This window comes from Myodes glareolus, chromosome 1, assembly GCF_982192425.1.
Source record: "Myodes glareolus chromosome 1, mMyoGla1.1, whole genome shotgun sequence".
In the NCBI taxonomy this organism is placed as follows: Eukaryota; Metazoa; Chordata; class Mammalia; order Rodentia; family Cricetidae; genus Myodes; species Myodes glareolus.
The window spans coordinates 113648636-113662554 of record NC_142026.1 but is presented as its reverse complement, the minus strand read 5'-3'; the positions used below and the strand labels follow the sequence as shown (position 1 = coordinate 113662554).

The 13919-nt window shown below is 40.2% G+C and overlaps 1 protein-coding gene across 7 annotated transcripts in view; it reads left to right on the top strand.

Moving 5' to 3' along the window:
- The window catches only part of Ahi1 (Abelson helper integration site 1), a 200696-nt gene that overhangs the window by 109858 nt on the left and 76919 nt on the right, over window positions 1-13919 (top strand). For 6 of the 7 annotated variants that reach the window (XM_085689094.2, XM_085689079.2, XM_048425328.3 and 3 more), the window contains exon 22: window positions 13089-13147. In XM_085689094.2, the coding sequence (XP_085545220.2) occupies window positions 13089-13147 (59 nt within the window). Of the gene's footprint in view, window positions 1-10857; window positions 11103-13088; window positions 13148-13919 lie in introns of those variants that run through there. The other variant, XR_015001719.2, reaches the window with a different exon arrangement.

Below are 13919 nucleotides of genomic sequence, written 5' to 3'. Positions count from 1 at the left end.
ACTTAGCCTAACGGTTTTGACGGACTGGTGGCAAGCCACCCGTGAGCCGGTAGTTTCAACAGACTCTTGGAACTTGGATGGAGATAATGTGCCTGTTTCATTGGGAACACGTGGGAAGAAAGCCTTCCATTCTGTTCTTGGAAGAACCAGACATGGTTCCCAAGGAAAAATGCATAGCCTGAAGCTTCGGGGATTTAAAAGAAGTGTTACATGAACTTAGGACAAAACATTCCCAAAGAGGGAGTACTTGAATAAGGTGTAGAATGTCATGATTGTATCTGAGGAATGTAGGTTTAAAGGGGAAAACTAGAGGAGAAATGGAGGCACTGGGCCACAAGCAACCTAGTTAGTGCACTCTGCCATCCTCCAGATAAGGGTTCCCCTGGGGGAGGTACCCCAGGAAATTACATAAAATGATGTTAATTATAGCACTAGCACTAGTGGTTAAAACAGAGGTAATAAAAGCTAGCAGGAGGAAACTCATTAAGGATCCACAGAAGGAAAATACAGAAGACTGAGTTAAGAGATGAGAGGTAGACAGCGGCTGTGATTGCCAAGCCTTTCATTATTCAGCTCCTTAGTGACAGAGAACCTAAGGTCACTCTGAAGTCGCTGGGTTATTCATAGCTGAATAGGTAACAATACTACAAAATTAATGAGCCATAAAGCTTTGGGAACAGTGTGGTGAGACAAGGTGGCTATGGAGAGCTGGTTAGCTCAGTTTTAGATATTCCAGTTTGCTACTGATGTCTTCAGAGATCCCAGGTAGAAATATCCACAGGCGCTCAGAAGTGCAGGACAGGGATTTGAGAGAAAGCAGAGCTCCAAAACCAAATGAAGAGGAATTAGTGTAGTCAGCCTACCCTGCTAGGAAGCAGGGTTTGTGGTAAAGGCAGTGGCCCTGATAAGGTCTGCAGAGTCAGTAGAGAAGGAAGCCAAAGGCAGAGCCCAGTTGACACTGATATTAAGGGAGTCAAAAAGAAAAAGAGTAGATTAGACTGGAAAACAAAAAAAAAAGAAAAAGAAAAAGACATGCCCTGGAATCTAAGGGTGAAGCAAATAATATATTTAGGCATGCCCAACTGTTTGACATTGTGACGTTACCTTACTGTCTACAAAGTCCCTGCTTGAAAACCATGCATTCGAGTTACAAAAAGAAAAAGAACACAAACACACACATGCACTTACAAGTCTCTAGTATTTAAATAAGTTTAAATAATATTTTAAATAAGTTTATTTTAAATAGTCTTGTGTTGGACCACCCTCACAGCTGTCCTTGAACTGGTGGGACACAGGCTGCAGGTTGGACAGGCCTGCCAGCCAAGCGGTTGGATTATGTGAGCATTTGGTAGTCTAGAGGACCCTGATAGCTTTGCACTGGAATCAAAGTGACAAGCAAGTGGAAGACATTCTCAAAGTTTCACTTCAGAGAAGTGAGGGCTGGAGAGTGAGGAGTTGTTGGAGGAGACAAGATATCCAGTTATTTTTCAAGTATTGAAGAGACACAGACTGATATGCTGTGGAGGTAAAATCAAGACATGATGAATTGTGGAAGGTGTAGGAGTTTGTTTCATTACAGAAGAACAAAATTCTAGATAAGTCTTGGATAGACCAGAGCTTTTGGCTGGTAGGGATTTTGCCTCCCAGGATACATTTGGCAATGTCTAGTGATTTTTGTTGTTATTTCAACTACATGGAGTGGGTCGGGGGCTACTGGCATCTCCGCAGGATTTAGAGGTCATCACTTATCCTTCTACAACTCAACAGAGACACGACTAACTAAATATGGCAAGAGAGTCGAAATTAGAACAGCATAGTATCCCTTTCCAATGCAGAGGGCAGGGAGAAGGGATAACTTAGAAACAAAGAGTGAGAGATTTTCTGCATGTTTCACCAGATTGGAGAAGACAAAGAAGCAGGAAAAGGCTGGTAGACTTAGCCAGGTTTGCCACTAGGTTACAGGAAGCTCTCCGTTCTACTAATGAACACCAGATTTATGAAATTAGGCAGATGCTTGTCTTAGTTAGGGACTGTTATAACAAATATGCAGTAATTTATAATGGCTTACACGATGAATAATTTTCACAGTTTGGAGACTGGAGAGACTAGCAAATCCAAGGTTAAGGTGCTAGTAGATCTGGTGTCTATTAAAGGCGGACTTTGGTTTGCAGCTCCATTGCAACCTCACAGGATAAATAGAGAAGAATCTCTCTTATGTCCTGTTTTGTAAAAGCACAAATTCCACTTGTGAGGATTCTATCATTATCTCCAAAAACTGTCATTGTGAGGCTTAGAAATTTAGCATGGGGATTTTGAAAAGCTACATGTCACCAACTCAGCAATTCTATACTAAATTTACAACCTAGATAAATCAGTGCAATGAATATATAACATTAGCATGGGGGCAATAACAAGGCTTTTGGTTTAGTATGAAACTTAATGAAAGATCAAGCATTCCTGGTGTCCCCAATTTGCACCATGCTGATCATTAAGGCTATGTACTCCTGACTCTAAGAGCCTTTCTCTCTGTTGATTCTGTTAGCCACAGGAGATATTGGAGTTTTCTATATTTAACGACTCATGTGAAATTTGTCTTGGCCTTCCTCTTCCTGATGTGCCAGTGTTCCTAAGGGACTGCTTACTCTAGAGAGCTTTCACTTATTGCCTGTACCTCACTTCTCCTTAGATGGACTCACTGTGTCATGGTCTTAGTTCAGACTGCAGTTGTGTCCATTTTGGATCTCCATGCTGCAGACATACCCTTACATCCATCTCCTAGCATGCTAGTTCTTCAGATGGCAAGCCTGGCCTTTAAGGACCAAACCTTAATTCTAATAAATCTCAAAGAAACATACAGCATGCAAATTAAAATAGTTTTTAAAATGAAGACGTTAGGCCGAGGATGTAGCAGAGTTGTAGAACACTTGTCTAGAATGCACAAGAATGGTTACCAGTATTAATGCATAAAGCAAGTGTCACACAGAGTAAGAAGCCGTGTGGGCCAGGAAATAGGACATTTCCACAGAAAAGATGGAGCTTGGATCAGGGCTTAGAGTTAAGATGAATGAATTTATTTACTTGGAGAATATAATTTGATCTGTGTATATGAATCCATGTGTTAGACTAGAATCCTACAAGAGAGCAGTGGGTATAATTCAGTGTTAGAGTTCCTGCCTAACAATACAAGACACTGGTTCAGTCTCCAGTACTTTAAAAAATTAGGAATGTGCATGTGTTCCTATAGATAGACAGACAGACAGACAGACATCTTCCAAAGAATTTGTTGTTAAATGTGTATTAGATGGTGTGATGATTCCTGGAGAGAGAATCTGTGAAATGATCTGTGTTAATGTAAAAAGAAATCTCCATAAACATGATGTTGCCCCAGGCACTAAAACGCCTTGAATACTGAGTCACATCTGACAGTCAACCTAGATAAATTTGCACCTAAGCGTCCCTAGCAACTAGTCTATTGTATTTCTTAATTCTTTATTAAAATAAGTATGGTTGATTTGATCAAGATTCTGTCTTATAAACATACCATAAGAATGCATCAGAGATTTAATTTGGAATGCAAGCCTTTTCTTGTTATCATATAGAAGATAAGCTTTTTAAAGAGCATGAGAAGTGACTAGGATTTGTGAGAGGTCTGAGTACATAGCACTATGGAGCTGTGCCAGGGGTGAAGCTATGATTCTAGCTCAGCTACTTGATTGTACAGATGAACAAATTGAGCTCAGCTATCATTGTACAGATGAACAGATGAAGTAGAGAGATACTCATTCAGATGACACTACTAATAAGGGGTGTGGCCTCCATAGTCTCAAACCATGTCCTCTGTTCTCGGCATCTTGTTATAATAGACAGGCATTCACCTCCACAGCCAGGTTTTGTGTCACTATGGTTTTTTACATGCCTGTTTTATGTTTGTTTCAGTGTACCTTCTTCTCATGGAACTTGTAAGAATTATGTTCTGTTTATTTTAGTTTGGGTTTTGTTTCTGTTTTTGAGATGGGGGTCTCACTCTGCTGCTCAGACTGACCCTGAACTGCTGGGTTCAAGGGTTCTCCCACCTCAGTCTCCCAAGTGGCTGAGCGTACAGACATGTACCGGTGCTGTTTTAGTCTCTATACTTTAAGGAAAGAAGCCTCAATGATTGTCCTTTTTAAATTGACTTCTGCTCAAACTATACAATAAAAAGTAAAATTACTCCTTTCAGAGGCATGGCAGCTGCCACCTCTGCCAAGGTCTTCTCAGGGGACACACCTGCTGTGTGGCTCCATGTGCAAACCCTGACACACTGAAGTGGGGGGGCTGGCAGCAGCACTGGAAGCCCGTGTGGAGATGGATGTTTCCTCCAGGCTCATCCAGGACTTCTGTACCAAGATGTGCTGCAATTCGCATCTAATAGAAAAAAGCCATTCTAACAATTTGATCTTATTTTTTTCATTTGTGTTTTAGACATTTTTAATTAGTTTTACTATAAAAGTAATGCATCCTTGTATTTTATAAAATTTAGTGAATAAAAAATAGTATAGTCCTGGGCACTTATAATCCTGTTGATTCTAAGCTTTTCATGACATTCTAAGATCTTCTAAGATCTCTGCATGTGAGCAGGCATGACTTCATTCACATTGATTTATTTTAATTAATTAGGATTATACTTAAAGTACTTTTTACTCTTACTAATACATCTTGAACAATTCTTATTGACACAGAAAAGTTGTATTTTTAGACCATTTTTAATTACGAAAACATCCAGAATATTGTTAATTCCTAAAATGCTGTGGGTGTTGTTGTTATTTTTGATAAACTCTCAGTTTTCTTTTCTTTTTGAATTTTTTTAAAAAATACTTAAAATTGAGAAGTATCAATTATCTTCTATAAGTAGTTCATCATTGACACAGATATAATATATATATATATTACATATCTATATGACTAATTTCAGTTGCTGCCAGATTTAGTGAAACTTATACACAGAAATGCTAGATGCCTTCTGGAAACACAGCACAATCATGGTGCTGCTTTGGTTATTATCTGTAAAAATTCACTAGACAAATACTAACCATTATTTTTATTTTCCCAAGGAAGTTCTAAAACTATACATCATAGCTCGACTTCATGTAAAAAGAATGTGTTTTAATTATTTTCAGTATTTCCCTGGCATGTAGAGTCAGTAAAAACAAATTGGTTTAATTCAAAATGACCAATTCCTAAGCCAAAGTGCACTGTCTAATTATATTCAGTAGCATCTGCCTTTTTTATTTTGTTTTTTTGTTGTTGTTGTTGTTATTGTCAAGTCCAAAGTAAGAACAGAGAACCCCAAAGCATCGAATAATAATTCCATCGTAGTTTGTCTTCCAATGCGTGCACACACACACACACACACACACACACACACACACACTTTACATTAGTGGTTCCTGTTAGCATCTCATGAAAACATTGGGTGGAGGATGAGGCCCCATGGACTGCAGCTTGCTTTCAGATTATCTAGCCTAGCGTAGGGTCTAGAATATTGCCACGAGCTGTGAAATACAGAGTCGCTGGGACAGTTCCTCAGCAGTTTGACCCCAGAAGTAGGTTTAGAAAATATTCCTGATGTCTTCTTAATTCCACTAATTAAATTTATATTTTTAAAATACATATGAATTGTTTTCTCATTTAGCATCTCGCTCCTAATTTGAACCTAAACTCAACATTTTATTATGCCCATCTTCCATCAAAAACTCAATTTATAGACTAATAATAGATTTTCAGTGAAAGTTCTTTTTTTTTTTGTAAGACACTCAAATAAGTATTTTTAGAGGATTTATCCCAATTCATTTCAGAATGTATCATGGGCGTGGACTGTTTGCTTGTGTAAAATTCATTGATTTCTCTGAGGTAAGAAGTCTTGAATAATGACTATACGAATGTATAAAACATGACATTACACTCTGCTGTGCTGTTGTCAGTGTTCACGTGGCCCAGGACTCTCTGTTAAGACTCTAAGGGTTCTTTAACAGAGTAACACAGTTTGTTCTTCGTGATGATGTCTTCAGGGTAATCTAAACATCAATAACATTTCTCTGAAAATCTGTTAGAGATCTGAAATATGAAAGATGAACTCCCCACCAGTCATTCTGCCAGAAATGTCCTTTAGATAGTGGCAGGATTGACTATGATCAGCCACAATGTCTTCTGCCTTGACAAGCAACATGACCTTTCCCTGGGAGCTCTCTGACACCCTAACTCTGCTGTGTTCATTTTGGCAGCCTTCCTACTTACAAGATGCTCATCCTGAGCGTGACTGGCATTCCAGGATAATAATGCATTGCTTAGGAATGTGTTGTGCATTGTCAAGGGTTGAGAATTTGTGGTGTTGTTTAAATATTGTGGGGGGAAAAGAGTTTTACTCTCTGGCTTTGAACCAAGCAACCCTCCTATCTCATAAGCCACTAGACTGGCTTTATAAAATGTCTCTTAATCAGATGTAGATACTTCTTGATACTGCTTGTTTCCTGTGTTTGAGGAATTGATGCTAGCTAGTCTTTGCAAAAACCATAGAAAATTAGCTATATGCTGATGTTCTAGTTAGTACTTAACAATTATACTAATGTGATCAATAGTGGTACTAATTTTAAGGTTTCTTTTTAGGAACATAAAAGGAAATGGACCCTTTCTTATTCAAGGGTCCTTTTTTAAATTCAAATGAACCATGAAATAAAACATCTTTCTCCACATATTGGAGCAAATTTGCTTTAAGCACTCTTTGACTTGAGCATTCCAGCACTGAATGAGCCTTTTCTGTTTCACCCTTGTTTCCCTATTACTGTGGGTGTGTCTCAGCAGCCACCACCTACCTGCTACTGTATCTTAATGCAGAGAATTTCCTTATAGTCCATATGACCTGATTTGGGAAGAATTACTCCCTCATGATGGGAGATTGGAAAATAATTCTTGCTCAAAAGAGGAAGTAGAGACCCAAATAACTCTTTTGTTTGCAGGAGTTGTAAAAAGGAGGGGAGTAGGTGTCAGCTGGGCAAGATGGCTCAGCTGGTAAAGGTAATTTCTCTCCAGCCTGACTACCTGAGCTCAATCTCTGCAATCCACATAGTCCAAGGAAGGAACTGGCTCCTGTCGCTTGTTATGTGACCTCCACCCTCTGTGACACACACACACATTCTCACAGGTGCATGCACATTTGCACATACTATTCGTTAGTTAGTACACTTTTTTTTTAATAGAGGTGTTTTCTGATGTTTTCTACCTTCTTGCTTACCCACAGTCCTTTTCTGTTCTTCGCAGTCCAGTCCACTTGGGCCGCAGGAAGTCAATTCATAGAAGCCCATTGTTTAGCAGTTTGATGCCCGCTGCATGAGCAGCACTTAGGACCTGTCATTTGTCTCATGGGTCTCCAAGCCTAGAGTAAACCCCTTGTCCACTTCTGCCATGTGTGTTCTATGTTTATTTGTTGCTTTTTTTCCAAAAAATCACCACCTTGTTGACCATGACTACGTGCCTCAGTGAGGCACACTGTCTTGTCATCTTTCTGTTTGTTCGCTTTGACACACTGCCACACTCCCCGACACTTGTCAAAGAAAATAGTACCACGTCCCCCAAGCTGTGACTCCTGTGCTCCCAGTCAGCGTTGGCTCTGCCTTTCACAGGAGCTGCCGTCTAACACGAATCCTCCTGTTTCCATCCTGATTTTCTCTATTTTTCTGTAATTTCACCCTGTTTCTGCAGCTGTTTTGAGAGATCTGCACTTCTTACGTGGAAAACCCCTCCTCAAGCTGGGATCATTTTCTGCTTTCATTTTTTTTTATTTTTTTTTATTTTTTATTATTTTTTTTTTTTGGTGTTCAGCCCTCACCTGGGGATTGATCCCATGCTCACTGCTTCTCACCTGCTTCGGCATCTTCCTTGTTTGCTTAGAACTTAGAAGAAAGCTTGGTAAATGGAGTGTGGATAGTGATGGCCAATGAATCAGAACTAGTTCCGGCATTGCAGCCTAGAGAATGAAAGTGGCATTAGTCAGAGTATCACAAAATTAGACATAAGCAGTGAAGGAAAGTGACAGGAAACTGTGGGATCATTTGTGGAAACTGGACGTCATCACGGGGGGATACCTTTGGGACATTAGAAACAGCCTGGGACGAACCTAAGGAAGCCCAATGTAGCATCGTGGTAGGAGCTTGAGATAAGCGATGAGACTGGCCCCAAATAAATAAAAGCTTTCATATGACACGTTAGGGAGTTGGAGTTTATTCAAGTGTGGTCGGGAGCCATCAAAGTGCAGAAAGCAGAGAGGTGATGTGATCAAATATCTATTTCAAAAGTGCGTTCTTTGTCTAAGACTGTAGCTCAGTAGGAAAGCATTTGCTTAGTTTGAGGCTCTGGATTTGCTCCCCAACACCACCACCAGAAGAAACATAAAGATGAGAGGTGCTTAAACATGCCTGTGGGTTCATACCCCTGGACTCATGGTGGGTTCGGTTCTGTTGCTGTGTCAGCATCCCTCCCAGAAACTGTTTAAAAGCATGAGCGTTTATTCCAGCTCACAGTTTCCAAGGGTTCGCCAGCAGGCTGCTGGGTCCATTGTTTTCAGGCCTGTGGTGAAGTAAAGCATTCTTGTAGAGAAACCATGAGGGATTAGAGCCACTCAGTTCTCAGCAACCATGGAAACAGAGGGGATGAGAAAAGAGCTGAAAGCAGGACACACCCTTCCAGGGAGTGTTCCCAGTGACCTACTTCCTCCACCAAGGCCCTACCATACATCCCAGTGATGCTATTAAATTTTGCATCGATCAGCATATTAAACCGCTGATAGAAAGCATTTTATACCCTAACTTGTAACATCTTACCAACAACTCTTCACTCTAGAATCTGTGATAAGAGTGGAAAAGGTTGTCTGTGTTCAAGGTTCAGAGTGCTTAGCCCATAAACTCACTGCCTCAGTTTCTCTGTATTCCAAAGAAATCAGCAAACAGAAATTGGAAAAGGAAAGTTAATTTATTTAATTTTGGCCAAAGCAGAAAGGAGAAAGACATCTAAATTCCTCTCTGCAGTGCCTGTGGCCATCTTACAGTGTTAGAAAGCCAAGAGACAAGACCAGAGTGTGTGTCAATGCATCTGTGAAACAGGTTAGCCCAGGTTACCGCCATTGTCTCTGTTGTGGTTTACAAGCTTTGATTCAAGTCCACAGACAGAAGTATTTTAAAGATCCCCTGGCTTTTGTTTTTTGTTTTTGTTCATTTTGTTTTGTTTTGTTTTGTTTTAGAGAAAAGAATAGAGAAGAGGGGGTTAGAGCCCTTCACATTCCTGGCCTGGTAGAGTTCCTTGTCCTTGGGTCTATTTGATAGATGCAGAGTGAGAGCTCATTGTATGGATGTTGGCTTCAAACTTGACCCCTGCATACCTGTTAGACATTCTGATTTTGCTAGTGAAAAAGTGTGATGGTTGATAGCTAAAGGAGAGTTGAACAAGTACCTCTCTTTTAGGATATCCCCTCTTGCATTAAAGCATTGCATAAATACTTCATATAATATGTCAGAAGAACAATTAAAGCCATTTCAGACATAGTTAGAAAGTCTGTCCTAATCCCAAACAAACTTCATTTAATCAATATTTTATGAAACTCAATCAGCAACTTTTAAAGTCCAACATTTTAACTCAACAATCCAGAGACAGATTAATTTGTCACATGCTAAAGAATGACACCAAGACAAGGCTGTGTTTGTTTCTTTTCATTCTGTAATACAGTTGTTTTGGTTCTATAAGTGCAGAAAACTGTACGTATAATAAAAACACTGACATCCATAACACAGTCATTTCAGATCCTAGTTGTGTTCAGGCAGCCTTTGCTGGCACTAAGTGGCATAATGGCAACCACAATGCAAAGTGTCCAAGCTGTGGGTTTAGTACCAAGGCTACTTGGTGAAGGTGCATGACACAGCCCTACATTTAGTTACAGGGCTGAGGCCTGTGCATTAAAGCACTGGGATCTATCCCAGTGGCAGAGTGTGACAAGCTATGTAAACCTAGTTGTTAACCCAGAGGACTATACTTCTACATGTTTGCACTTGAGACTTCAAACAAAGTTGTACTGAGAATTAGTTTTCCTGTTAACTCAGCTTTAGAAAGCTTGGTGTAAGCCAAGCCAAGCTGGGCCTCCATTTCCTCATCTGTAGAAATACGAGTGTGGTACTGTGAGAACTTGTGCTTGGTTCTGAGCCCCTCTTCCTTTACTAGTTAACAGAAATCCCATGAGAGGTTAAGTGGCTTACTAATTAAGGCCATACACAGTTAACAGTAAACAGAACCAAGACTAGAATTTAACCACCAAACCCTCATTGGCAACTTTCTTCTCTTGTATCTATGTTCTAAAAGAAAAAAAAAAAGAATCAATCCCACTAAATAGAGGTGAAACATTTGGAGAGGTAAATGTATCAGTGGGTGCATAACAGCATGTAAAATAAAGCTATTATACTGTATCATAACCCTGCCTTATCTGATGCTGCTGTACCAGCTACAATGTACATTGGTTGAACATTCATATGATTTTCTCCCCATTCTTCACATTTTTAGACGTATCCATTCGGATGAGTTGTTTGTTTGCATGGCCCCTTTCTCTTTCCTCGAGCTGTTTGTATATTGTTTACTTCCTGGTAAATCTCCACATAACCAGTGGTATCATTTAAGTCACTCCATTTATCATTCCCTTCATATTTAAGCTTCATTGCATTCTAAATTGAAAATTACCCTCAAGAAGCTTCGGGCTTGGGAAGTAGGAGTCTCTAGATTCTGGTCCTCCCATCCCTCATCCTCGCTTTGCTCATCTTCCTCTCTTCATCCTCCTCTCCAAATCAGGGGTGCCCATGAAGAGGAAGCGGAATCACAAAACAACTGAGGTGTGTGTGTGGAAAGGAGGGAAGGAAGGGCAGCCATGTTCCTTGGCCTTGTTGATGGTGGGGGGCATCTATGGGCTGATTGCATTCCAGCCTTGGGGGCTTTCTGTTTAAAGACAAACCACAGCTCACAGAAACTCCTTCTCCCCTCCTACTGCCTCCATGAGTCACTACCATGTGGCGTGCTGCTGCTGAGCCAAGGAATGAGTGAGTAAAGGGGTTTACAGTAAAGTATTCGTCCTCGTTCAGTAAGTGTCAGAACATTGCGCTATGGGCTCCCTGCTAATTTAAGATTTAGAGGATAAAAAGAGAATCAGGTATACCAGTGGTAAGACCACAGGGGAAACACAGCATGGACAATATTGAATTGCTAATTTATCTTTTATTGTTTGTTTGTTTTATTCTTTCTCTCTCTGTGTGTCTCTGTCTCTCTGTCTCTCTCTCTCAGACACACACACATACACACAGCCATTCTGACTACTTTCTGTCACACTCTTTACAGTGTACTTCAGACAACATTTCTGAGGGTATCCCAGCATCCCGTTCACATGAGCAGACTCTGTTATAAACGACACTAAGTCCCACACAGGGCAGCACTGGCTTAACGGAGATTTGGCTTGATTTCTCGGTGGCTCCAGAGTAGGTGCAGATTGGTGAGAATTTATGATGAGAGCTCTATGTTTGGTTCTCTCATTAAGTCCAGTCATTTGACCATGGTTTAGAAACATACAAAAAAATTTGGTAAAATGCTAGCTTTCATTGGGATATGAAGTTGAAATAATACTTAGACCTTGTAGGGCATTTTTAAAATTTAAAACTTCCATTTAATTTGATTAATGTATTTGGAACGTACATGCTCATAAAGAGGTAGAGAAAGTTCTGTGAGAATTAATGTTCTCTGAGTTTGGCTTTGCTGCTTTTTGTTGCTTGTTGTGTGTGCCATTGGATGAGGGAGGTAGGATTTTCAGCAATCTGGACTAGACTTTGAATTTGAAATTGGCTGTGGATATATATTTTTTCTCAGTATATTTTAACTGAGTCTCATCAATTTTAGCGGGGAAGAAAAATCAAGATATGCTATTAGTTCTTGTGTTGTTGGGGTTACTTCTCCTGCACCCACCTTTCACTTCCTCTCGTCATTCTTTAATTCTTGTCCTAAATGTTTGATTTAAAGCTGACTGATACTAAACACACAGCCATAGTCAGGAAAAGCAGTTGCCTTAACATCTTTGTAATATTCTAATATGCACATAATGCTCGTTGAAAGATACTTGGTGCCTAAGCTTGCCAAGGCACCGTCCTGCAAAACTCTGATTATGAAGGAGGAAAAGGGGAGAGGCAAAGTGAGCTGCAGCGGAGGGGAGGCTGGAAAAGCAGTTCTCAAACAGGTTCAAAGAAAAGCTGTGTCCTTTTCTGTCATTGTGGCTCTTTGTTTTGTTCTCTGAATGATTGTGTAGGTATCTTTCATCTGTACATGATTCTGCAAGTGATTGTCTTATTTTGAATATCAGATGGATCTTCTTTGTATCATCTAATTATCTCCATCTGTGATATGGCAGCACTGGATTGATTTATAAAGCTCTGTGTTACATTAAACACCATTCCCTCGGTGTGCTTCAAATTCTAGAGGAAGTGTAAAGCACTCGGAGTTTAAGCTGGTGCCTCTAAAAGTGTGTACTCAGCCTTTTTCTCAAGGGCGCCATTAATAAAGTAAGATTTACTGAAAAAAAAATTGTACAAGATTTAGAGTGTTCAAATTCAGTTCAATTGAACCTCAATATAAAAATGGAAACGGTGACAAGACTAGAAAGAAAAGATGCAGTGCTGAAAGATGTGTGTGGAGCTTGAGCAGCAGCCGCGGTTAAGTCACCTGACGCTAATAAACAGCCTCTCTTTTCTTTTTGTGGGTTTTGTTGTTGATGATGAAAATTTTGTTTGTTTTGGTGTTTTTTTTCCAGTACCAGCATCTGAAAACTAACCTTGTTTATAAAGAAGATTTAAACTGTGGTAGATTAGCTCTTGATTTTCCATAGGAGTGAGTATGTTACTGGGCTAGACATCCATGTTCAATACGGACGTAGACATTCTTGTTCTGCCTTCATGGAGGAAGCTGATGGGACTCGGTGTGTGGATGCTGACCATGCTTTTCTCTTTCTGTTGATTTACTGTTTGTCTTTCTCTCCCTCTTCACAGCGGTTCCTGAATAAGGACAGGTCCCCGGATTCCAGACTAGGCTCCCAGTCCATGGCCCCGTAAGTGCTTCTCCTTTCGGATAATGTCCAGTGAGAAACAGCAGTGGGTTTTGCTGCTGCTGCTGTTACTGTTGTCGACGTGGTCATCATGAGGATCATCTGTCCATGTCCCTTTTTCATGGCACGATGATCACACTACAAGTTAAATTTCAAATAGCAGACTCTTAAAAGACTTTAAGAATGGCCAGGCGGTGGTGGCACACGCCTTTAATCCCAGCACTCAGGAGGCAGAGGAAGGCGGATCTCTGTGAGTTTGAGACCAGCCTGGCCTACAAGAGCTAGTTCCAGGACAGACTCCAAAGCTACAGAGAAACCGTGTCTCAAAAAAAAAAAAAAATACTTTAAGAAAGTGTTAGATGCCAGAGAAATAATGTTGTATAAAATGGCAACACACTAAACAGCAGAAGGCTCATTTTTATTTTTCGTTTACTTTGTTTGAGCGATGTTTTGAAATAATATTAACTGAATACAAGTGAATGGTTAGGTAAAACTAAATTATGAACTATCTCCTCTGAAACTTTAAAGGGAAACATCCAGTTCCCAGGATGTTGTCAGGGTGAATGTGCTCTGTGTCACAGCAAAGCCTGTGGACAGTGTCCATGAACAGCACAGCGTCCACTGGCACCTCCCGTGTCCTAAACGCATGTGACACAGATCATCCCTGCTGGGTTCCTTAGACACGTATCATCTTAGGTTAAAGATGTCCCACATACTCTCAAAATTTGAAGAATAATGTGTGTCCTGATTGAAATGACAGAAATTGCCAAATAAG